Source organism: Strigops habroptila, chromosome 11 (genome assembly GCF_004027225.2).
Source record: "Strigops habroptila isolate Jane chromosome 11, bStrHab1.2.pri, whole genome shotgun sequence".
Lineage (NCBI taxonomy): Eukaryota > Metazoa > Chordata > Aves > Psittaciformes > Psittacidae > Strigops > Strigops habroptila.
Window position 1 is genome coordinate 8924162 of NC_046360.1, and position 25985 is coordinate 8950146.

The 25985-nt window shown below is 40.4% G+C and overlaps 2 protein-coding genes across 3 annotated transcripts in view; one reads left to right on the plus strand and one right to left on the minus strand.

Annotated features, from left to right (window-relative positions):
* Positions 1-25985, minus strand: part of CDC45 (cell division cycle 45) — a 40134-nt gene that overhangs the window by 7763 nt on the left and 6386 nt on the right. Inside the window, exons 9-19 of one of the 2 annotated variants that reach the window (XM_030501737.1) lie at positions 25806-25856; positions 24853-24972; positions 24340-24471; positions 23855-23953; positions 23447-23608; positions 23111-23249; positions 22655-22738; positions 21397-21515; positions 20851-20927; positions 20230-20296; positions 18055-19048 (exon numbers count right to left, since the gene is read on the minus strand). In XM_030501737.1, coding sequence (XP_030357597.1) covers positions 20232-20296; positions 20851-20927; positions 21397-21515; positions 22655-22738; positions 23111-23249; positions 23447-23608; positions 23855-23953; positions 24340-24471; positions 24853-24972; positions 25806-25856 — 1048 coding nt within the window. In that variant the 3' untranslated portion in view covers positions 18055-19048; positions 20230-20231. Of the gene's footprint in view, positions 1-18054; positions 19049-20229; positions 20297-20850; positions 20928-21396; positions 21516-22654; positions 22739-23110; positions 23250-23446; positions 23609-23854; positions 23954-24339; positions 24472-24852; positions 24973-25805; positions 25857-25985 lie in introns of those variants that run through there. The other variant, XM_030501738.1, reaches the window with a different exon arrangement.
* On the plus strand, positions 937-4699 carry CLDN5 (claudin 5). Its single transcript, XM_030501749.1, has one exon. The coding sequence runs from the start codon at positions 1020-1022 to the stop codon at positions 1668-1670; it is 651 nt and encodes a 216-aa protein (XP_030357609.1). The 5' UTR covers positions 937-1019; the 3' UTR covers positions 1671-4699.

Below are 25985 nucleotides of genomic sequence, written 5' to 3' on the forward strand. Positions count from 1 at the left end.
TCTTCTACTGCAGCTGTAACAGCAGCATTTGCACCACTAACTGCATCTGCCAGCCTGGGGGACTGTGAGCTGTTGTTGGCCTGCAGGGACTCAACGAAGGTTCTTTGCAAGAACAATCCAGGATGCCAATGGTCCATGTGGAAAGACTGTAGCAACTATATGTCTGTGTGGCTTGATAACAAAACCTCTTGCAAATACACTTAACTCATCGACACACCATAAAGATTTTAAATGCACTTGGGCAATTGATACAGTAAAATGAAGTTTGAAATCTTTGTGGCAATATATTAAAATAGAATGCCTTGCTCTTGGCTCCAATATCAAACCAGAGTTTCATGCCTGGTGTAAGCTAAGAGCAATTATTCTTCCTGAACTGAATTAAGAATCTGTCTACTGGTGCAAATCCCATATTCAAAGATCTTCCATTTTCAGGTGATTCCTAAGGTGTTTGGTGGTGCTTGCTTACACTTTTGCCTGTCAGCATGCAAGAGATATAGGTGCAAGTTAGTCAGCACGCTTAGTCTTTCGGGAAATAATGAATTGGGCTCTGATAATCAGGGCATCCTTACTGCTGGGTGCCCGCATTGGCAAGACCTCTCCGAAGGTCTGGCCGTGGACTTTATCAGTAAGTAGGAAATACCCACACGACGGCACTGAAAGGAAGAAGCCTGAGCGGCCGAAATCCAGCGCAATATTGCTCCAGCCCCACGCTTCACTGGGAGCGGGCAGCGTCTCTGCGAGCTGCCCCCGGAGCCGGGCGCCGCGGCGAGCAGGGGAACGTCTCCCCAGCTCCGGCGGGAGCCCCCGGCCCCGCGGGCTCCGGGCGCGGGCGGTGCTGCCGCCCACCTTGCGAGTCCCCCCCGCGGGAAAGGCCGGGCCGGGCCGGCGGTGGGCGGGCGCCCCGCGGCTCCTCATAAAGCGCTGCCCGGCGGCGGCGGCGCGCAGAGCCGGCTTGGCAGCCGCCCGGGGCCAGTGGTGTAGACCCGCCCGTTCACCGGAGGCTTCGGCGCGGCAGCAACATGACTTCGGCGGCGCTGGAGATTTTGGGGCTGGGTCTGGGCATCCTGGGCTGGGTCGGGGTGATCCTAGCCTGCGGGCTGCCTATGTGGCAGGTATCGGCCTTCATCGACGTGAACATCGTGGTGGCGCAGACCATCTGGGAAGGGCTGTGGATGACCTGCGTGGTGCAGAGCACGGGGCAGATGCAGTGCAAGGTGTACGACTCCATCCTGGCGCTGCGGCCTGAGCTGCAGGCGGGCCGGGCGCTCACCGTCATCGTGGGGCTGCTGGGGCTGGTGGCGCTGATGGTAACCGTCGTTGGTGCGCAGTGCACCAACTGCATCCGACCCGGCAAGATGAAGTCCCGCATCGTGGTCGCCGGCGGGGCCATCTATATCCTCTGCGGGGTCCTGGTCCTCGTCCCGCTCTGCTGGTTCGCCAACATCGTTATCAGCGACTTCTATGACCCCACCGTGCCGCCGTCCCAGAAGCGGGAGATGGGGGCCGCACTCTACATTGGCTGGGCGGCCACGGCCCTGCTGCTCTTCGGGGGCTGCCTCATCTGCTGCTGCTCCTGCTCCCAGCGCGATGAGACCTCCTTCCCCGTCAAGTACTCGGCGCCGCGGCGGCCCACCTCCAACGGCGAGTACGACAAGAAGAACTACGTCTGAGCGGGGCTGCCCCGCTCGCCGCCCCGGCCCTGCGGGGACCCGGACAGACGGCTGCGAGCCGTCCGGTGAGCTCCGGCGCTCCCCTGCCTGGCGGCGCTTCTTCTCGGGGACCCCCGTTAAGCGGCAGCCCTAGGCAGGGCGGCGCCCTGCTGCCCGCCAGCCCGACGGGTCCGGCCGCTCCGCTGCGGGCAGCGCCGAGCCCGGTACTGACTGTCCGCGGTGCCGGGGCGAGCCAAGCCCTCCCCGGCCGCACAGCGCAGCGGAACCGGCGGCTTCCCGGCTCGGGGCAGCGCGGGGGGACTCAGGAGCCCCGCCAAAACCGCGGTGAAGTCTGCCGGGATGCCCCGTCCGGGCTCTGCCGCATGCCCGCCGGGCTCCCGCCGCCGCGCCGGGTGCGGGCATTACCGTGGGGAACTCGTGAGTACTTCACCGCCGGCTCCCGCTGCCGGTGTATCTCGGGGCGCCGCAGGCCGGTGGGATCGGGCCGCCGGGAGTGCACTGCTGCAGAAGCTTCCCGTCTTCGTTTTCTCTGCCGAAAACCTGCCTCTGGCTGTTCCCGCTGAGACTTTCACTGGTTAGAGGGAGATTGTTGTATTTGGGTAACTAAACTAGGGATTCTGTCTAAAGCCCGAGACTAACCTTGGTCCTTAATCCTGCAGGCAAGTAACTGTTTTGAGAAAGACATTTGGTTTTCTTCAGTTGTTTCAGTGCATTGTGTCTTAGTGACTTTTGAAAGAGATTTCAGGTAATTGCTGTCGTTTAGTGGAGTACAAACCAGATTACACTAGGTCCTTCATCCCTCGATGTTCTTCGTCTCTTCTCCCTCTTCAACTTCTGTTCTGTTTTTACTTGAATATGAACTCATTGCCGGAATTATTGGAGGACTAGATTCAGAGACCTAGGAGATCTTTGTATGTTCTGGCTGCAGCAGGGCATCACTCTGCAGCCTCTCATCTGCACTACAGGAGACTGGAAACAAAAATAACCCCAGATGTTGATGGCTGGGGGCATGGACAGCCCTCGTGGCCTTCTCACCAAGCCCCACTTGCTGCCAGTGTTGAACTGTGTGTTCAGTTGGACATGCGCTTGCTTGGCTCCTCACTGTAACTTTGTTAACACGTGCTCTCCTTCATTTACCAAATGAGACAAAGAAATTGCTAGAAGAATTTTACCAAACATCTTGATGGAGGCTTTATGCAGGCTAATTGAGAGATGTGAAGTCCTGGCTCTCACAGCTCTCAGCTCCTCCATGTGGCCCTTGGAACACTTTCCAGGCTGGAATGAAGATGCTCTGGGCAACATAACTCTTATTTTCTGAGCTCAACATCTGCTAGATTCCGGCACAGCCTGGAATATTAGCACACACCTTTGTATTTTACACTGCAGAGACAGGTTTTTCTGAAGGAGGAGTTAAGGGGTGGTGCAATGCTTCTCCATGCAGATTATTTTGTACTTCTAAACCAACACAGAATTCTGCTACAGACCGCTGCAGCATCTGTATCGGCATAAGGAGATTTCTGCCAAGAGTTAGCAAGGAAAAGTGCTGTTCCTATTCCTCAGAGCACAACGCTACGACCTCTTGGGTCCCTCACAACCATGTAGCAATCAGTGCACATCTAACCTGAGAGTTAACTCTTACGACTTCCTGATAACACCGAGACTTATGGACTAACCATTACTGTGGGTTTGTGACAGATCTACATCAACTGTGTTCTTGCCTTGCTTAGCAAACTTAAACCCCTGGTGGCATCCATATGAACACAGACCTGAACGAGAGACTGCAGCCTTGCCCCTGCAAATTTTGATGTTGAGTGTCTGAGGACATGATGTACCCCTTTCAAGATCACTGCTTTCATTTTTAAACACATAAGCAGCAGGGTCTGAGCCCATCAGAGAGCAATATGTCTGCAACAAGTTTTGTTCTATAAAGAGGTGCAGCTCTTATACTGTCTGCATTTAAATAAAAGCTATAATATCGTTATGATGTGATATGTAGTTTTGGTACAAGAATGAAATATTCTGTATTTCATCATTGCAACTTTTTTCTTTTTTTAAACAGTGCAACCCTGTAAACTGTAAATGTATTTAAATGCATTTATTTTGCAAGAAATCTACCAAAGTTGGCTTGTTAAATGGTTTGGTGCCTTTATTTGTTTCATGGTTACTTTATTTTTTATTTTAAATGATAATGTCCAACTGTTTTTGCCACTAGACTCCCTTGCTCAACTCTCCTGTGTTTAGCAGATAAGTCAACAGGTATTAGCCCAAATCCTAGACCTCATTCTCTTTGATCTTAAGTTGAAGATCTAAAAAGCAATCCCCACCAACTGACACACCTGCATGTATCTGTACTGCAGAGCTTTCAAAAGCGCTGCAGGATTTGGACTCTGACCAAAAGGTGAAAACTTTCTGGGCAGCGAATCACTGGCATCTAAAATCACACCAAAATTGGTGTTTTGGGGAGGAGGGAAGCCCATACATTAGAAGGGAATTTGTTTTTAACAAGCCAAATTTCTGGAGGTGGAGCTTTGTGTCGTAGCAGGGCTGGATCCTCTTTTAACCAAAATCTGTAAATAATTACACCACAAGACCTTGGAAGAAGCTAGTGCTAACTGTGGATGTACTGGTAAACACAGCATCATCCTACCAAACCCATCCCTCGCTGCTGACATGACAAGGTTTTGCTGAGGTCAGTGGGGCAGCTCCCAACAACACCAGTCAGAAGTGGGGCCCATCTTAAAAAATGCTTTCCTATTTAATCTCATCCTTCAGTAGACTTACTTGTTGCTGTGCTTTAAAAAATAACTGGAGAGAATGCTGTTACTGGTGTCCCTGGCTTCAGGGTAGAGGTCTAAGCTGGTTTTTGCTGTTTTGTTTTCTAAGAGCAAAGACCTACTCCGGAACTTTTAACACTTGGAAGTGCTCAGGATCGGGCCTGAACCTCATCCCGATGAAAAGAGAAATCTATAGCACTTGTTTACTGTTTTTATTTTGTATTTATGATTTCACATAAAAATAAAACCATCTAAACCAATCCCTGAACAGCGTTACTGCTTTTTGTAAAAGACACTGGACTGTTTGGGCTCAGGGAGATGAGGTGTGGCACGGGTGCCTAAAGGGCCACCTTTACCTGGGCTACCTCTGGCAGGGGGAGAGCTGGGTCCTCTCTGGAGCAGAGGGAGGGACTGCTCCCTCGCAGAGCAGCAAACACCTCAGCTCCCTACTGAAGCCTCAGACAAAAGAGCAAGTAGCAGCGGTTGGTCTTGTGATGTGAGCACATTAGGAAGTGGAGTGTGAGACCCAACTATTTTGAGAACAGTTCTAAGCACGAAGCTTTTTAAGCTTTCAATTCCTACACGTTTAAAAGGAAACAATCCAGTTGCAGCTTGGATCAGCCCCAGCCTGACCTGATACCCTCATCATTTCTGCCACCCATTTATTTTTTAAAGTGCTTTGAAGCCGGGGAAAAACATTTCTGATGGATCAGAGCAGAACCTGGGGAAAAATGGCTGTTAAAGGAAACTGCAGAAGCTAATTGCTAGTGAGGAAACTTGCCCAAGTTACATGACTGCCAGGGAAGGCTTTCAGTGTTTTGCACTTTTTTTTTTTGCAAGATTTTCAAGCTCTTCTAACAAACCGTTGCTTTAAAAATGAAGAAAAAAACATCTTCAAAGACTTCATTTTGCAGCATTCTTGCCAGCTCGGTTGAGATTAACAAAAGCTCCTTGCCACCCTCCCATTGCTATGCACATGCTGAGCTGGAAAAAGGGTGTCTGCCGGCTTGGCCTTTGTCCTGCTAAACGAACCATTTCATAGTTATGAATTTGAAAGTAACCTGCAGTTCATACCCTGCAAATCTGGTTAGATCCTGTCTGTGCAAAGAAGGGAAATGCACCAGGCAGAGGGAAAAGGAAGCTCAATCAGTCACGTTTGCTGCAGGATGTTTAAGGAAATATATCCTTTTCCTGCACAAAGATGTTTGTTGGGCATCTGCTCTTTGGAACTTACAGAAACACTTTACTCTTGAAGTGAGAAACCAGTGTAAATCCCAATTTTTATTTATAAGTCTATTCCCTGATCAAATATTATTCAAGGAATTTGGTCTGTTTCCTTGGTCATCTCTCAAACCATGAATGTGGGTAAATAGCCTTTTAAACCTGCTTTCCTCAAACTGAGATTGATCCGTACATCTGTAATGTTAAAGGAGAACCCTGCCTGTCAGAAGACATACACCACATATAAATGCCATATTCATGCATATATTCAGCATATATTCATGCATATATTCAGCTATAAATACAGTATTCAGCATCAGATGATACCCACAATGCACCCTTTTTTTGTTTTGTATACTAAAGAAAGAAAATAATTAGTGAAATACACATTAGAGGGCTTGATTTTGTAAGTCTGCTTGATAAGCCACAGCAAATATTTCTACTGTATTAGATTAATCAGGAGCCAGCAGGTGAATTCTGTTTTCAGGTCAAATATTGTATTTATTTTACCTGAAGAGTGACTGTGACAGGATAAATCATTCCAAAAGCAGGTCCTCAAGGGGCCTCACATTTATATTTTAGAAGTAACTGAGTTCTATCGTTCTTTTTCTGGTCAGACCTTCGTGCATGTCTGTGTGTGTGTGTGTGTGTGTGTGTGTGTGTGTGTGTGTGTGTATGTGACTGCTCCAGACTGTTCCTTGCTGATCCTCTGCAGAATCAGACTGTGTAGAAAACCCCTTCTTCTTCCTACCACAACCTTCAGTTATAAGAAAAGGACCATTTCAACCACTGCGTCACTGATAAAACCTCCCATGGGAACAGTGAAGGCTTTACAGTTGCTTGGATACACAAGCCTTGCTTCATCTTTTCTTTTTCTTAAACCCAGATTGAGACATTCTACCATGAATCAGTTTAACAGTGTCCTTTGTCTCTGGCATTTTGGGATTTTGTTTACAACACTGAGCTTCCCCCTCCTTCCAAAGCTCACCATGTAGCTTCAAACCAAAATCTGGCAAGGAAAGGTAGCAAGGACTTATTGTAGAAGCATATGTGTTAAGTCGAAGGCATCTGCCCAGAACTCATGCCAATCTTCATGCTTGATTGCAGCTGCACCCTGGATCCTTTGCATTGCCCCAAGGCACAGCTTTGCCTCACTGTAACTGGCACCCACTGTTTGAGTTGCTGATCACCTCAAGATACGTGGGACAAGGAAGGTGTGCCAAGCCTATGATACAGAAACTGCAAAGGAGTTTTCACCACTGATCATACATGTTATGGCCTTGATGACTTCAATGCACTGTCACAAATATCCTCTCTGCCTGTTATTCATACATGCACACACAGGGAGATTCATGTAGTCCTTTACAAGTTCGTAAAATAAATGCAGTATTGCACATCTGTATTTTGATGGACACTTGAACTGGGTAGATCCTATAGTCACTCCCACTAGTACAACTTAAATAAGCTTAGGATAACAGGGCAGCCTATCACACAAACTTCACCACTTATAATGTGAAAATACTCATCAGTAAGAGTCTGTTTTAGAAGCTACCTAGGAAAATGAATCTATCAATAAGCTTAGATGTTAAGCAGCCTAAATATAACTAACTGATGCATTTACTGAACTACTGGCTTTAGCTTTTTGTTTTGAAAGCAATGGGATCACACAGCATGGGGAACTGTGCATACAGCACTGATATTCTTAAAGCAAAAGAAGAGAGAGCCTCGAAACTATTATCTAGCTGGTTTGGTTTCAATCTACAAAAAGAAGAAAAAGACCAACGGAGTTGTCAAGAAGGTACAGCACTCTCACAATGTTAACATGGGAGAGTAAATCAAGATCTCCAACACCCAGTACGGAACAGTGCAAAAGAACTTCGACCAACTAGAAAACCAGGCAGAAAATAAAATAAGCTGCATCTTGTACTCTGATCCTCCTCAGAGCATCTTGAATGGCAAAGGCCGTTCACCCTGGCTAAAGCCTTGGCAGCAGCTGGCAAAGTATTCATAGCAGGTACAAGATTTTTCCTGAAACCCAGCTGTCATTCACACAAGTTATTATTTCTTTTGGGAAAAATATGCTTAGTTGAGACAGGCTGAAGTGCCTCAGTGTTATCATGTACAGCAATACCAATGGATCCATTCCTTACTACATGTCAGCTCCAAGTCCAGGGAGATTCCCTTCTGGTGGATTCCCCAGGCTGCACCAGCCAGGCTGAGAGTTTGCATGACACAGGGAGGTGCTCTGGTGTATGCAAACATAACAGATGAGATGAAGCCCGATCATGTTTATTTACAGAGGAAAACAAAAGTAAATGTTTAAAATAGCTGCTTTTTCCAGGCAAACAAAAGATAACCCTCCCAAAAGTGACTCTGATCCAATGAGCAGACTGTGAACTCTGTGCCAGTTATAACATCACTATGCATTGCTCATTGCTGGCAAAGTCCTGCAAGGAGTTGAGTTACATGTGTGCAAATTTTAGGTCTTATCACCTGATAGCACCAGCTATCAGGTTTAATTTATTTATTAGATGACGAGAAGATTTTCATGCATTAAAAAAATGCACTAAAAGCTAGGAGATGCACAACAGCAGATCCTACCACAATGTTTTCAATCTGGTAGCAAAAACAGTTTGCAATGTTAAATGCATTTTGTATTTTGGCTGCATATGTTCTGAAGTTTCAACCAACCAGGTTAGCTGCCGGAGGTCTGAGTGACATTCATCCTGATCTCATACCAGGTACTGCAGCAATTTATCCAACTATACGTGGGCTCTGTTCCCACTCTCAAACACATTCTGGCCTGAACCGATTCCCTTCTGTTTCACTTATACATAACTCATTAGCATTAACAGTATTTGTAATCAGAATACTTCCACAGAAGGTTATATCTCAAGAAAATTTAGGTTTGTGCACAAAAAAGATCACTCAGGAAAGAAAAATAGGCACTCCTTTACAGAAGCATACGTAAAACCCTCAAAATTATATGATTCAGCTTCAATATAGCTTCACATATTTGAAGGATCCGGGAAAAACACAACAATCCCAATTCTTATCAGCTCTAACAAGTGCCTAGCACGGCAGAATTCTTGTGCTATGTATATTTTTAGATTACTCTTCTAGTTATAACGTTCTGTCCTTACTGTATACCTTTTGTCAGAATTAGGATATCTGCTGCAGCAGCCTGGATAACCTTTAGCCTGAGCTACAAAACCTTTAACAGTTTCCAATTATAAAAGCAATCTTTCATTCTATAATACAAATAAACCCAAGTGTTATCTCAGCACAGAAGACTCACATGAATACCCAATGACTGCAGAATGATTTCACCAATCTTTTTTCTCTACAATTTCCTGCTATTATTTCATTGGAGGTGACTGCCAAGATCCAAGCAAGAGAATACATCTCACTGTTTACATCTACTTTATTTTTGTTATACTGTTGACATTTCAAAATGTTGACATGTGAGACTGAAGCTTTAGAAATTGAACATCTACTCTGAATTCCATTATGTTCTTGGACCCCCAAATTATTTTTGAACTCTTTTATTTTCTCCTGGTTTTATTGTCTTACCCAGTTGACGATTTCTACATGCCACACTAGCTGCCAGTTTTAGAAAAGTCTTAACTCCCACAGCTCGTGCCATGGAAGAGGAGTTCCTATTGTCCAAAAAGGTATAAGACACATTAATAAGAATACCTTTCCAGATATATGGAAATAGTTTCCCCATAAATACAATCTTCATCTATTGTAACAATGTGAATAAAGCACCATTTTAGACAAAGAACTAGTTGGGTGGGATAGCAAGAAACTAAAACAAGTACATTGTTAAAACAGTTGTTTGCAACAACAGATATTGGATTTTCCCAGATGCAAATATCATACTAAGAGTTTAGGGGTAAAATGCTGTTGTTTGGATAATATGGAAAAGACACCCCTTGTCTACCTGAGGTTATTAATGACCACAGCTATTCAAGACATCTGTATCATCACTATAGTGTCCCTCCTAAAAGGAAAGCTATTACCCATGGCATCCTGCCCAAATTCCTCCAGAGCTGATTACATTCTTCACAACCTGCACTTTCTGTTCAGCACAGCAATCTTGACTTCATACCTGGATGGCTGTGTGGGCTTATTTCACACTCTGTCCTAAAGGCTGATCATCAGCAGTGGGAAGAACAATCCCTTTGTCTTCTACCTCTGCCACAAGATTGCAGATTTGACTTCCTTGCTGACTGCAAAATGTATTCACAGCCTTGCAGAGATGGCTCTTTGGTAGATTGCAATGCTAGTGTTGAGCTCCATTGGTATATAGAAAACAAGTCTGCACCAAAGGCAGGGAGGGAGTGGGCAGTAAATTGTATGACAAAGTTTTTACCCTTAATAGCGTTACCGAAGTCTGAACCATATCATGATATGGATTTGAGAATTTCAGTTTTAGTATCTGTTGCTACATGGGAATTTGTATTATGAAGAAAAAGGTAATCTGCAATCCTTCTCCTGAACCAAAATGTCTTGGCGCTGTCCTGACCTGATATTGCATTCTGTCCCTCCTGTAAGGAAGGGATGAAGCTGGGCATATCAGACCATGTGCAGACCAGGCACCTCAACAACCTTGGAAAATCTAGAACCACGAGAATGAACAAAGCTACAGACAAGGCATCTCAAAAAACGCATAACAGCAAGAAAAGTACAGCAAAGGAGCAAGCAAAGCAAAGGATGAACGTAAAGCAAAGGATGAAACCCAATGGAATGGGTATTTTGGAGATGTTAAGTAACTTAAAATGTAAATTTAGGACTAAAATTAATCTGTTTCAGGAAGCTTAGAATTGCCCAAGTTGAAGGTAAGTAGGAAGGTGGGGTTTTTTAACAAATAGATTAATAAACAGTATACATAACACCTGTATATGTAAGGCAGTGAGTGTCCTGGACATCTGGAGGGCTCTAAGACCGATCTCAGCAATGTACAAGCCTTTTGTTCTAAAAACAAAAGGATAGAACTAATGAGAGTGATTAGATACTGGATAAAATCCAGAACAAGTTACTAAATATAAACTGCAGCCCATGAGACTTGATGTTAATGATACAATAACTAATCTGATCTGTCACGGTAATGTCCTTTTGGGTCTCCCTGCCCGTTTGTCTCAGAGGCACTCTTTCTAACACCCACCCTGCTGAAGGGAGAAGGTGAGGCAAGGAGGAAATAAAAACATTTTGAGGTTTAACAAAATAAAAGACCACAAAAAATGTGCTGAACAACAAAAAAATGAGGGCTCATCACATTTTTTTCCTAAGGGCTGTAATCAGGGAGGAGGAGGAGTAGCAATTCTTAAGTAGTTTCTGCCAAGTCAATGCAGTACTCTTGGTGCCATGTACAGTATTGCTATCTTTGAAAGGCTGAGACAAGATACCCTTTCTAAAAAGGAAACTTTTATTGGTTATTTGGAGATCGTGGAACAGACGAGTAAGCAGATACATGCAAACATACACGGAGATTAGTCAGAACGGGACATTGGCCAAATCCACAAACAATATCTATGTTTACTGGCAAAACATCCCCATGAAGCAGTATAGAGTTTAGAGTTTATTAGATAATACAAGGAAAAGAAAAAAACCCCACAAGTTATGAAAACAAACAATGCTGGCATCAGCTTCTAACCATTCCAAAAGGAAACATCTCTTCCAAAGAGATCCTGTTGGCTCCTATCATCCACTTGTGCAAAGCAATAAGGATTTTCAGACTGGGTAGATGGCCCTTGTGCAGCTGTGCTACATTTCATTCCCCCTTTTGTTGCAGTCAGTTTAGTGGGACACAGTCCCATATCCTATTCCCTTTCCTTCATTATTCACAGAACCTTTCACTTAGCGTTTCTAATAGCACCATGTAGTGCTGTCGTTTCAGGAAATGCCTGGCTGTATTCACTGCTAAATCAAGCAGGAGTCGTGCTGGCAATTCAAGGAACACCTCATCAGAGGAAAAGCAGCAATTGCTGCTGAGCTATTGTTTTCCATTTCATTTCACACACTCAAAAGAGCTCTGGTGGCCACCCAGTGGGTGCCCTGAAATACAGATTCCAAGACACCTTCCTGAACTCAAAAGGCAAACTGGATTTACTGCTTACCCTCTATTGTTACCCAGTCTCTCTTTTCCTGTTAGTTCTTTCTTTTCTATTTTTGTACTTCACCCTGTCATTTTCAGTCCTTTCCAGGTTTCCCCTCTTAGTTTTGTATGCAACAGTTGGAAAGCTTCCCTGCAACAGAACATGCTAAGCTCAGAAAGTTTGCTGAAGGGATATTCTACAACAGGAGCCAGCAAAACTGAGTCAGAATTCAGTAGCTTTAGAAAGGAAAAAGTCTCATGTAAAGGATATGTTCATTAAGTTATTGTTCTAACTACACTGTCCTTAACACTGATATCAGCTAATCTACTTACACAGCTACACTGCAAGCGGAACCAGCTGAAACAACAATACTCTTCCCCTTCTTCATCTTCATGAAGCAGCACACACTGGATTTGCAAAGCAGGTAACCATATACCAACAGCCCATGCATGAGCAAATGCTGTTTTTGTGGGTGTGAACAATCTACAGTCAAAAAACAGGATAAAGAAACCTAAACACTGGAGGGAGGTTCAGACCTCTATCTAGTAGGAAGACTGGAAGGCAGTTTAGCTTAACATTAGAGACAGAAATGTGTAGGTAGAAAAATCTCACAAAGACAAAGAACAGACAGGCAGAGAGAAAAACTGCAGGATGGTTTGGCTTTTCTCTTCCTCAGACTGCTTTAGGAGGATAATATTTCCCTCCCTAGAGCAGATGTATCTGGGAAATTCCACCAGTGCTTTACAATATGTGCATACAGGTCTTTAAATGATTAATTTTTCAAAATGTAACTTTTACACAGTCCAGAAACAGTGCTGTTCTGATAGCAAATACTCGCAGAGTACTATTAAGGATATAGGGTAATGGATTTTACTGACAACAACTATAAATACAGAAAAACCTACTGGATCGTATTTTTAAAAGTAGAAAATCTTTTCAGCCATGAGGATCTTGGCAAGTGAAATGACAGATACTATCTTTAAAGCCTTAAACTTCCTAAGGAAGATTCCACTATCAATATTAAGTGCTGAACTGGTCTAGTACCAGACAGTTAACTGTATCCCCAATTATAGATAAAATTAAATCTGTATATTGATTTAACTTCATAAGCAATAAACATTTAATTGAAGCAATCAAACATGGGCAGTGTAAATGTACTAAACAACCCCCAGATCTGTTTAGGAGGTAATTATTTGAGACAGTGGAGTATGGCACATACCAAACTGCATGCTGTAAAACACCACAGTTCTCACCTAAAGTATCAAGTTGCAGAATTATATTACAGCACAAGTTAAGGTCGACACCTTGTTTCCTTGAATTTATGAACTTTCCTAAGATTTGCAGGACACTTGAGTAGCCTGAAGAGCAGCTTCGCGGCAGGAGACTGTAGCGCAGCAGCTTTTCAAATTTGAGAGTATATAACCAAAAGCTGCCAAGATGTAGCCTGCCCCACAAAGAGTGATCAGCTACAAGTAGCCAAATGCTCTTTTGAGCTTCTTCAACTAGACAGTTACCGCTGGAAAAGCACAGAAGAAAGCTGTGTAGACAGCACCCTTTAAGGCTACTTCCAGCTAAAATAGACTTTCCTGAAGGAAACAGAAGCCTCAGGTAAAAAAATATAATGCTCATTTGTTTTTTAAAGATGCTTGTAACTCTGTACAATAATGGGGGGGAAATCAGTGCATATGTCTGAGAAGAGGAACGTAGCAAAAGGCCAAGGAGGTCATCTCAGACCTCAGAGCATACTCAACCCCAGCACATGCTGCTTTTTAAGGGAAGATTCTTCAGCATCTCTTTAGAGCTTTGTCCTGCAAGCTACTCTAGCTCTAATCCTGTGAGCTCTTTCCAGGTAACCTATTTCTGATAACTGTAACAGTAGATAAAAAAAACCCCAGTATCTTAAAAGCACTGATGGTTTCTCACCATCATCCTTTGAAGCAGAATCATCGAAAATATCCATAAAGCAGGAAAACATTAAAAGATAAATCACTACCTCCTAATATTAAAAATACTCAGTGCTGATTAGACCTATTTAGGCAGTGTTCCAAAAATAAGAACATGGTTTCAGAGAAATGACTACAGCAATCTTTGCTTCTGCTTCTTCAAAATCCTGTATATTCCCAGCTCTCCTGAAATGCTTTATTGTAACAGCCTCACTCAAAGATTTTCCCAAGCCACAGAAGGGAGTTGTGCCCCTCTCTCCACCTCCGTTTATTCTATTCTTTATCAATTGAAAATGAGTCAAAAGTAACTTTTCCTTCCAGTTCTGCAATGCCATGTGTAACACAATACACAAATATTTAGGAATGCAACAATCCCTTAGAAGATCTACAACTTCAAATATTCGGGCAGGTTGTTAACAGCAGTTACCATAAGACAGCATAAGAACATGACATGTATTCTACAGTCCTGTTATTTGAGTCCTGAATTACTACACTGACCACAACAGTGCTTAAAGAAAATACCATTTACATGCCCATTCTAGCTACTTTCAGATCAGACAAGAGATAATTATTAATGCCACACTTATTTTGGGAGCCCCTTGGTGACTTCTTTCAGCAAATAAAAACAGAGCAAGAGCTGAATGTCTCTGTGAATTCTTTCCAATTCAGTGGCAGGTGCCTCCAATTTTCCACTGACATGCTGCAAATGAATGATTAAATGAAAGTAAATTCCACTGAGCTAAATAGTGGAAAGAGACACCAACACCACAGGGACTGAAAAAGCAGGCAAGCTGTAGCAATGAGAAGATGTGAATCCAAGTGCTTCATCCAGTTAAAAAGACAGCCCCTCTTTTTGTAAGTGAGCATTACCTTTTTGCAAGGGCCAGGAAGGTATCAGCTCAATTAAATTGGCTTTGAAAAGAAAACCAAGTACTCAAGAATACCAGAGTACTTGTCTAATGCAGGTAACCTAATTAACATCAAGGAATACTCAAGTCATCTACAGTTCTTAAACAAGTAGCAAAGACTTTGAGAGGAATGTTCTTGAACTGAGGAACACAAAACCCCCAGATGACTTAATAACATAAACCCACATCCAGCACTGAAAGGAACCGTGTTGCGATCTGGCTTATATATACACACATTTACTTTGATTTAGTTCACGAGGTATGATTAGGTTTGCCCACAGATTCCTAAATGGACGCTCTCTAGAGAGATTGATTGTAATTCTAATTTCAAGGCTGTCTTCTGAGCCTTCAGCCCATTGAGAATACCATGCAGCAACTCTGGTAAATGCTTTCTTGTGATAACAGATTACTAGACAACTCTTTATCGCTTATCATTTAGATCTTACATATTGCCCAGATACGTGACCCAGTACGGGTAGCAAGTCAAAGGAACAAGTGCCAGGGTTGCGACCCAGCAGACACAACTGCCCTGAGGGGGCAGAGGAAATAAAAGTTATTTTATCACACAGCGGCAGTGACTGGGAAACCCACATTCTCTGCTCTCTGTCAGACCAAGGACTGTCATGAAGTTGCATACATTTGAGCAAAAGATCTCTTGTCTGCTTTAAATGTATTTGACCTTTGTCTTGTTTCTCTAATTCTGCCACCTTCTGAATGACAAAAAACAAAACTCAGATGCTTGAGGAGAATGGGACTCCAGTCCGAAATAAAAGCTCACAACATTTGCTTTCCCTAGTGAATGTTTGTAATATTTCCTGCTAAGAAAGTGTTTATAACACGAATGCTTGTGCATAAAGGTGGCACTGGACTTCAGAGCTCCACCCTGGGCAACATGTTTTCCAAAGTCCTTGGACTGGATCCAAAGGGAACTTTCAGTACCACCTTGAAGCCAACAATGGTACACAAGAGCCAAGACAGACTTCAGTTTTTCCATTTAAAAGAAACAAACATTTCACTGCTTGCTCTCCCTCAGACAAGCCAGACTTAAAGTAACTTTCAGAGGAATGTTTTTAAGAATATTCCTTCTGAAGCAATCAAAAGCATCAGACATACACATAAAATCAACAATCAAATGATAATCTGGACTATTAACAGCAATGAGCGAGATACTGGTGTTACATCACCTAGAGCCATTAAATCATCACATCAGTGCACAGTAGCTGTCAAGTACAAAGTGAGTGTTAAGAGTTATTAAATAGAGAACAGTCAACACTATTACACTGTTCCATAGACTTGTGCACCCACACCTTGAATATTGTGTGCAGCTTTCGTTCTCCCCTGTCTGAAAGTGATTTATAGAAGAGCAACAACGGTAATCAAGATACAGAACCTGTAAAAGTTAAAATCAGGCTGTGCTTCTTCAGACTGGCAAGAGATGACTGTGGTGAATATAAAGGTTTACAAAACAATGAGTCCACAGAAGGGTAGAGATTACAGAGCATCAAATAAGATAGCCACTGGCAAGTGGAAGCAAATACAAAGAAGTTGTAGTTTTTCATACAATACCCAGCTAGGCTGCAGATCTGCTCACAACAGAGAATTGCACAGGCTAGAATCTGCCAAGGATTCCAGAGGAAGTTATCCAGGTTCACAGATAACTATTGACAGTTACCAAATACAGAGAAACACCTGGTTCAGGATGTCCTTGAGTATGAGGACTGGGAGAGTACTCATGTCTCTATCTAGAAGGAAGCATCAGATGCAATTGCTTTGTTTCTATACTCTTCTCTAGCACCTGCTTTTGACATTATAGAGGTCAAGATACTGATTAAACAGCCTGTTTATTACCGTGCTTAAAGTGCATAGACCCAGTAACTCATTCATACAAGAAAGTTATAATACTTTTCCATTTCCACTTATCTTAAAAGAAGTGGTAAAGGAAGTAAGAACTAATTCTTACCTACTACACAACATTGATGGTGGCAAAGTACAAGTCTATTAAGTCACTACAGTTCTTCAGGGGAAAGGGATTCACTTTAATCCCCATCAAATGAGGTCCTTACTGTGCAATTTCAATTATGTCTAAATTTATTACCCCAGAAAGAAAATGGCCATGAATCACTGTGCAGGAATGGTGTAATTTAGGCAGCTTGTTCAGCTACTTCAGTACTTTGGTATGTAAGGATTTTTATTACTTTATTTTCATAAAAAAACCCTAAAATATTTTAAAGGATTTGTTTCATACTTGTATTGTTCTCTAAAACAGATTAGCAGTAGCAGAAATAATTTAAAGAGCTGATTATGAGGCTACTCTTGCAGCAAGCAAACACAGTGGAAGAAAAAGTTACTGCAGTTCAAATATAATCCTTAGGGAATGTTTCTATTAGTGTTCAGACATGGCTAGATGGAATATCACCATACATCTAAGAGTGTAAGCAGATTTCTTAGTGCTCTAACTACTTATTTTAAAATGACTCATTAGAGTCACATTTTCTGTTTGTGCAAATAAATCAAAAGCATAATAATTTACTAATAATGAATCTCTTCATGAAGAGAATTCAAGAGTCCTTGGCATGGAGCCTCTGCCCAACACTTAACCGTTAAAAAGTGACCATTTTAACTAACCTACACAACAGTTTCAAGGAGCCGTTCAAACCACCAAATTACCATTGCTGAACTGAACTGCTTTTCTGTCAACATACTGGGGACTCCACAATTCTGGATCTTCCCATACAAGGACTCTCCAAGTAATAATAGCATATTAATCTCCAAACTCTATAGAATAAACTACATAAGGCATGTCTGATACAATTTTACATATTGTAAAATGTTGACAAGCAGAATTTTTATCTATTGACAGAGACTTCTTCAGATTTCCACACAGACTTAATAACTTTGTTTTTACATAGCATTTCTGACTGATTTTGGGCCACATTTAAATGGCTTTGGGATTGGTTCAACAGCTGCTGATCAATTCTAAAGATTTCCAAAAGCATTCTTGGCACCTCCGGTAGATCTTGGGAAAACTAGAACCTTAAAAACCACCCAAACACAAGAAGTAATAAAGGGAAATAAAGGCAAACAATGGAAGCTCCTTGTAATAGATCCACAGCTTCAAGCTTACACATCTGTTTGGAGGTTGAACAACCTGCCAGTAAAGCAATTACCAACACACCCAGCATAAAAACTAGCTCCCACTTCTCATCCGGTACAACACAATGTGATGAAGCTGAATAGTGCACATGCCTGAAGATCTGTCCGTTTTTCAAGACATGACAGTCACCTACTAAAACACAGGAACACTCTCGCCTTCCAAAGCACACTGGTAAGGGGGCATATAATTTGTTGCTGATTGACTGACTACCTAGTCAACATGCAAAACCTAAAGGTGGCATTACATTTTATCTTAGGAAGCACAATTTTTTGGCCATCACAGCTTGGCATGTGAATTTTACTCAGACAAGGTGACAACATTTAAAAAATTAAAAAATTATGTTTGTTTGAATAGAAATATATAGTTTAATCAGCTTTCTGTTGGCTACATTTAATATTAAATTAACCGGTATTAAACATTTGTACAAAGTATATGAAGCAATGATACATAACCTTTACATATTCATTATAATATATGAAAACACTGAAGTCACACAGAATTCAAGCAAACATTACATGAAAATTCCAGACATATACATACCCTCCCAACACAGAGCAGGTTAAGCCTAACAAGCCATACCAATTCATATGACCAAAGTGAAATGAAATCATTGTTATAGGACAGGATTGGGCTAGTCTATCAATATTTATAATGCTACAGTCTCTACACAATTATCACAGCATTTCAGATTCTTTCCTGGAAAATTATTCCCAAAGCCAAGCTACAAGTGACAATACAGTATCACAACACATGACTACAAATGCTTTATTGACACCGGAATTCCCTAGATCTTTCATTCAGTATTTGGCAGTTACTCAGTGCTTGGATTTTAAAAGCCCTAAAATCTTAAAACTTAAAGGCATTCAAGACAATTTAAAAAGAACATTTAAATGGTAATAAAATGGTAACATAAATATGGAACTCTTTAAAACCTTTTTCTTTGTTATTAGCCAACAACTAAACATCACACGAGCATGCCTACTAACAAAAGCAGGTTCAACAAATAGAAGTCCATTTCCCAATATTCCTGTGTGACACCTTTTGCCATTACAAGGATGGGATGTTTACGAAGAAGCCATGTTCAATATCTGCATGCTAAGGTTAAAATCATTTTGACCTCCCCTTGAGGCATAAAAACAGTGCAGGCCTGTACCAGTACATTAAAGACAAAGCAAGATGATGCATCACAATTGCAGCACCATGAACTTTGGAACATCCAAAATAATTTCAGATGCATCTGATCCTCAGCTTCCAGCACAAAGAGCCAAAATGCACCACTGTGTAACAAGGGCAGAAGACAAACCAAAACAATCAGTGGTCAGAGTGTAAAGAAAGAAACAAACAGATGTAGAAATGTTGGAAGCCAGGCACAACTATGCTGTCTAACAAACAATTGCAGCTATCGAGCCACTGTTTCAAACTTCTGAGTGAACAGAAGAAATTGTAGCTTTGATGACCATTTTGAAAAGGCCACATTGTCATTTGGCCAGGACTACAACATTCACAGGCTGTTGTCAAAGTCTTGATCTTACTCCTTTGCTTTCATACACATACCATAATCTTGTGACATTACTTCACGTATTAATACTAAAGACCAAGTCTTTATCTAGGCATGAAAAAGCCATGAGGTACTTTATATACTTTCTTAGAGGTTGTCTGAACAGACTTTACAAAACTATTTTAAGTTGAGAGTTTGGCTTCTCTGGGACAAAGCAAGCTATTGTCACCCATCACTGCAGAATAAACACACACAAACCAATAAAGTAGTTCAGCATTGAAAAGCAGTGAATATTTGAAGACAATTGCAACAATTTGACAGTCTCAGCAGAGCTACGGTAAAATCTGTCTTGCCCTAAAATAGCTTTAAAATGGGCTTTGAACTAGTGTGAAGCTAATAGTCACAACTACAGATAAAGTCTTACATTCCCATCTTTATTCCAGATAAGAACTACACACTGATATAGGCTACCTTAACACTGTGAAAGAAAAATGGAAATTCTACATTAACATCAAAGCTAAGAATGGCACTGCTACGGCCACAATTCCATCCTGAGCTCGACCAAGCCACCAGAATTGAGCAAGTAACAGAACACTAACTACAACTAGCTAATATCTCAATTTCTCTCACAAGACAAATCAGCTGCTCCTTTTCCAGCTGAAGTTAAAAAGCCATAAAAAGTTAAGAACAATGGAAGAGAAGCTTCGGGATGATGAAACTTAAATAAATGTCTTATGGAGGAAGAAAAATTTACTTGTACATTGTCTGCTTCCTCTCCAAAAGAAAAACAATCGTCTTTTGTAAGAAACTCTTGTCTTCGATTTATATTTGCACTAGAATTTGCCACATTTGCTTAGAACATTTTACAGATATTAACATACATTAATATAACTAACTTGATTTGTAATTAATTGTAATTGCAAATAACTTGTAATTAAAATTTTAATTAATCCTCCTTACCATTAGGACAAGAGGGAAATGAGCGCATCCAGAAATTTGCTCCGGTCTTCTGTTTTCAATTCAATTACTAAAACATGAAACATTACAAGATGCAAAGAACAAAGATATACCAGATGTCACACTTGAACAATAATAATTCCAGGTATACTTATTTATATTCTTAACCAGCTTTAGGAGGAAAAAGAAACTATTTGCACAAAATGCTCGTTGCTTATTTTGCTCGTAGATTTCAGCAAACTTGTTTCTAGGTGCTCACTACATGCTATAGCAGCCACTTTTGAAGTTTCTTTGTACAATATGCACTCATAAGTATGTATTTTTAAAAACTGCCTCTTTTATAAGCACAAAGATAGGCAAATCTCCTCAAAAAGATACCCAAGCCTCTGCTTAGCAGTTTATAATTTCTGCACAAGACAGCACTTAGGAAAAAACAGACTGACAAATAACAGCTTGTGTTTGTACTAGACTCGGGAATAGTGTATGGCATACACACCCTTGATATTTGCATCCAAGTCACAGCATATGAGGGTATTTCTACAGCTGTGCTTTACGGAAACTACATAAACACTGACCCCTAAAGGACTATTTGGTGAATGAAAAGAGGCAGGCAGCACTACTCACTTGACATGTCAAAATGGTTGTGTAAAGTCCTGGAATTGGTACTGTCTGCAGCTTTCTCAAATGCTCTTCCAAAAAAGCTAGAAGATGAACAAAAAAAAAAATAAACCAAAACCCCACAACTTAATGAGCATTACAGAAAAGGATATATTTACTAAGGTAGAAGAATGGAATCTTTTCCTTGCTGAGAGCTGAAAATGTCTTTCAGATGTTTTTCATGTGCCATTTATTCAACATGCACCTCACTTATTCAAGTGCAAAGATCTTAACGTTGCAGGCTTTAAGAAATGAAGCCGTGGGTCATATTGTGAACTACTTCACTCTTAAGATAAAGAAATGGTTCAGAGGGAGGAGAAAAAAAACCTAAGCAAACACAATGGTGGAACATCTGTATCCTCTTGCAACACATCTCATGCATACCATTTCAGAAGGTCATAATTTAAGTCAACATATTCAGTGTTAAGTAGGTGTAGGAAATAGATATTTGCTTCAGAGACAGGATAAGTCTATAGATAACCTTTAGTAAAAATTTCTAAACACCACGCTTACTTCTTTTTGTCAGAGCTTTCTGTCTCTGGAGGAATCCCCACCATGATCACAGTTCCCTGTTCGACATCCATTGGTGCAGCCATTATCAGTGGCAGCAATTTACAACGCTTGTTTTTTGTCTGGAAGTCAGAAAGACAAAACTCTTTGTTAGAAAAAACTTAGGAAACAATTTAGTTTCAGCTCACCATGTGATCTAATGACACAGCTTTAACGCAGTTCAACAGAAGGCAGTTTCTTCACACAATCTCTTTATCTCCTTTTTTATTACAGTAAAAGTCACTTAAGGACTAATAGAATTTTCAGTTCTTCTCCACACAGAAATTATATAGACAAGATATGATTTACGGTGAAGAAAAAAGCTCTTAAAAAAACCTGCAGGTATGGGTATCTGAAAACTTGGACTAGGCATTTTTTTGCAGTAATTATTTCACATTGAAATACAACAGACAAAACAATGACAAACAGAGTCTTCACTAGAAATTATTTTCCTGTCATACTGTTTTAATTAAGTTACAGCTTATTCCTATTGTTTTTTTTATCTAAAGCAGTGATTTTAACATTTTTAGATACTTAAGTAAGTGAAACAAGTTTGTTTGAAGTGTTCTGTTCCTAAGTAAACATTCTGAGTGAGTTTTAAAAATGCTGTCCTGCTTCTAGTGGTAGATCAGTTATTGACCATGTTCAACTTTCAAAATGAGGACACACAGATGCAATCCAGCAAGGATGAACCACCATAAATTTCATTTGCAAATTGTAAAGAAGTGCTCACTGTGAAAACAGTTCTCAATCTTAAAACCTCATTTTTATCTGAATTATAAAAATAAGGGCTCAAAAGATAAATGAAATTTAACTTCAGTTACATTAGTTGTAAAGATCAGAGGATTTTATTTAAACAGACACAGAAATCTTTAGGTCACAATTACCAGTGCTGCAATATTGCTTTTTTTCCATGTCAGGTTAACTGTTCGAGGTACATATTTAGAGATATGCTCCCTCAAAACTTACAAAATTAGGTAAAGATTAGGTCAAGATACATTGTAAGTATCTTGACGATGAAAACTCTTACTAATGCTATGAATTCCCCCAGGCAGATCTCTTTCCTAGAACAGCATTCACAACTGAGCTAAAATTACCCAATCATTTAGCAGAAAACATCATTAATACTTTCATATCATGCTTTTAATAATCAACTACACATATCCCACAGAACAATAATTACTACACAGGCAAGTTAGTCAAAAGTTTTTGATTTACTTACAGAGCAAACAAACGATTTGAGTAAGTATTTACTAAGCAGGCACAGAGACACTGGTTTGGAAAACAGTTTCACATCTGGTGTGCCCTACAAAAACAAGAACCATTTCAATCACAATCCAAGATGATTCCTCCACTTCTTTAAGTATCTACTGACAAGTCTAAAGGTTTTTTATGGCTCAGAGAACACCAGAAAGAACCATTACAATATTAGGAATCTGAGCTCACCCACTTGACTTCGAAATTAAGCCCTTCCCCCCCTTCGAGAGGACTGATTCTTCTTTTGGGAAGTTCGGAGTAGAAGTCAATATTGACCCCTCAGAGGACAGCACATTACAAATAAATAAGTTCTTTCTGATTAAGTCATAAAGTCAAGTGGTTCAGAAAACAGTGTTGTTCAAGTATGATTGATATAGCAAAATATGACAGTCAAATGAGAGCCAAAAACTAGAATCCTGACCTCCATGAGAGAGCAATAGAGAAAAGGCCCCTGAGAAATTACAAGGTTGGTGCAAATACAGCTGGCTACAGTCTGTTGAATGGCACGTAACTGCTTTTTGGCTAAGTCCAGTCCTTGGTGCAGTTTGTCCAAGTTACCCCTGCAACAGAAAGAATAAAAATAGACACTTTCATATGAAAATAAAGCTTTCCACACAAAAGCGAGTTCTAAACATTATTAACAGGGATATTTTGATTTTTCTTCAATGGCTTATGAAGCATCAATGCATCTTTTAGAAATATAACCCATGTTCCCTAAACAAAACTGTAAAAGAATGAAGAAACACATTTTCAGTACCTGGAGAGACTGTCCAAAGCTTTAATGAAATTAGTTGTTTCAGGCCCCTCTTTTTCTACATTCTCCATGAGAGAAACTGTTGCATAAACTATGTCACTTGCTGAAAACTTGTTCTTAAAGCCAAAGTGAATGCTGAAGGTCTGAACTCTTAAATCTTTCATTCTGCAAAATTAAATAAGCCCAGTAAAGATCAGCATTAGCAACATTGACAAGCCACCTCCTCAGTACCTTAATGTTAAGAACACGAAGACAAATCATACCCTAACATTTGCAACAAGCCTAGTATTACTTCGTTAATCTAAACCCCATATTTTTCAAAACAAGATGTTACATACTCTTCATACAAAAATATTTGAACTTAACTGAAAAGCATTTTCAGATAAAGTATTTGTATTTAAAACAATTTACCCAAACTTGTTTGCAGATTCTTCAATCATTTCCCGGAGATTTTCTTTCAAAGACATGTCCATGGAATTAAATTTCTGTTTCACTTGCTTCAAAGGCAAACTAAAAACAGAAGGGAAAAATACATTGATAGGTGTGCTAGAATAACAAATATTTTGCCGTCCTTACATAAGACTTTCTTAATATTAGACAATTTAGCAAGTTAAGTCTGACAAAACTTGTTTGCATTCTTTTTAATTTAGTCATTGAAAAGCAGATGTGAGAGAGCATAGGTTACTTACTAGTATCTACTATTCCATAAAGCCATACAGCTGCATTCCTTGGGCATCAAGACACAAGTTGCGTAACTCCAAACGACACTGCACTACTCAGAGCCCCACAATCACATTTAAAAACTAATGACCACTCACAAGATGTATTATAAATATTTTCCCATTATTCATTGAAAAAATGATCCTTTAATTAATACCCAGATTTTTATAACTCACCCCATGTCAGCCAAAAACTCCTGGAGCCTCTTCTGCCCTTGTACAGACCAAAGCTTAAGGCTAGCAGAGGTATATGAAGTGTTACAGAGACTTTCATATAGAGACCAGTGTTGATAAAGTGCCAGGCGCAGACTGAACAGGAATTAAGGCAGATAACTACAAACACTTTTATCATTTAAAGTTACAAATAGTAACAAAACTCCACAACTAGTACCTCTTCAGTTGCCCTTATACGTTGCATCTCTGTACTACATAAGATACAGCTAGGAGTTGCAGGTGCACTTGACACAAGATGAGCAACGCTGACTTGTAACTAACTCTGAAAGGTTAAGCTGAAGCTACATGAGTTACTGAAAGAGATTGATGTCAACAAAACAGTCAAATTTCAATTTCTTTTGATTCCATTCGCAGCAGCAGAGATGGTGCTGGGATTTTTTTTTTAAGTTGATAAAACTCAACCAGGGTTCACCAAGTGGGTAGGGTTTATTTTCCCCAGATCTTGTGCAAGGATACTCATACTCAAATGCTATTCGCATGCAGTCAATTGACAGAGAGTTTTCTTCATCCTCGTTGCGGTGGTTATGGCGAGACACATGGCGCTGTAGGATCCCAATATCAGTCACATACTTCATTCTTAAACAGAAACAAATTTGACACTTAACATTCTTCCTATGTATTTTTGTTCTTGATTATGAGAACACAAAAATGCTTCCAAAACTTTACCCATTGGCCAGTCAGCAGCATGAAAACTGTAGATACATCTTTAAAAGAACCCCAATATGTTAAAAAACGTTCTTTCAAAATTCAGCCAATGTACCCAGGGAATTAAAGCTAAATTAAAAAAAACCCCAAACCACAAGCAAAACCCAAACAATATGGAGAGACAGGTAGATTGACTAATGAAGTTAATTACTTATTACACTTATCTCCTTAAAAACATCAGTGTATTTATAACAACAGAACACCAGAATTAAAGTCTACACATGTACTACTAGAATCCTGATGGTATCTAATAGGAAATAAGAAACAAGGAAGAAAATAAAAAAAAAGATAAAATATGAAACTCTTAAACTAAAACTGTAAAAAAAGCTGGAAGATACAGAACATTTTTTCCTTTAATAAAACTGTATCGAGTTCATATTTACATGAACTACTATTAAACACCATTTCTTCCCAGATCTGAAGTGACTGTTTTACAATTTTGTGAAAAATAAAGTTTAAAAATTCTCAATAGTAGAAAAGAAAAATACATTTTTTTTTTTCTGAGATATTTTTCTCACTTTTGAAAGGCATGAGATCACATTCAGTCATCAAGATATTTAACGGCACTGTTTATTAACTACCTCCTGTTGTATTAATTCCCATATGTTTCCTGATTATTGCTTCTAAAAAAAAAAACAAAGGAAAAAAAAAGGAGAGACATAAATGATAATGAAGATAAATAATAAAAAATTTATCTGTCTTACTGAGTGATTTTATCTTGGACCCATTGATCTGTTAGGCCAACAATAGCCCACCTAGAATTGAAGGGGGGGGGGGGAGAGAGAGAAAAAGAAAGTTACACCAAAAACTATTCCAGTATAGTATGTTATATTTAACCCTCTAAGTATGTACCAGAAGAAGTCAGAAACACTGTTTACCAACCA

Coding starts and splice junctions, on each gene's coding strand:
- CLDN5 (XM_030501749.1), top strand. CDS start 1,020: ATGACTTCGGCGGCGCTGGAGATTTTGGGGCTGGGTCTGGGCATCCTG.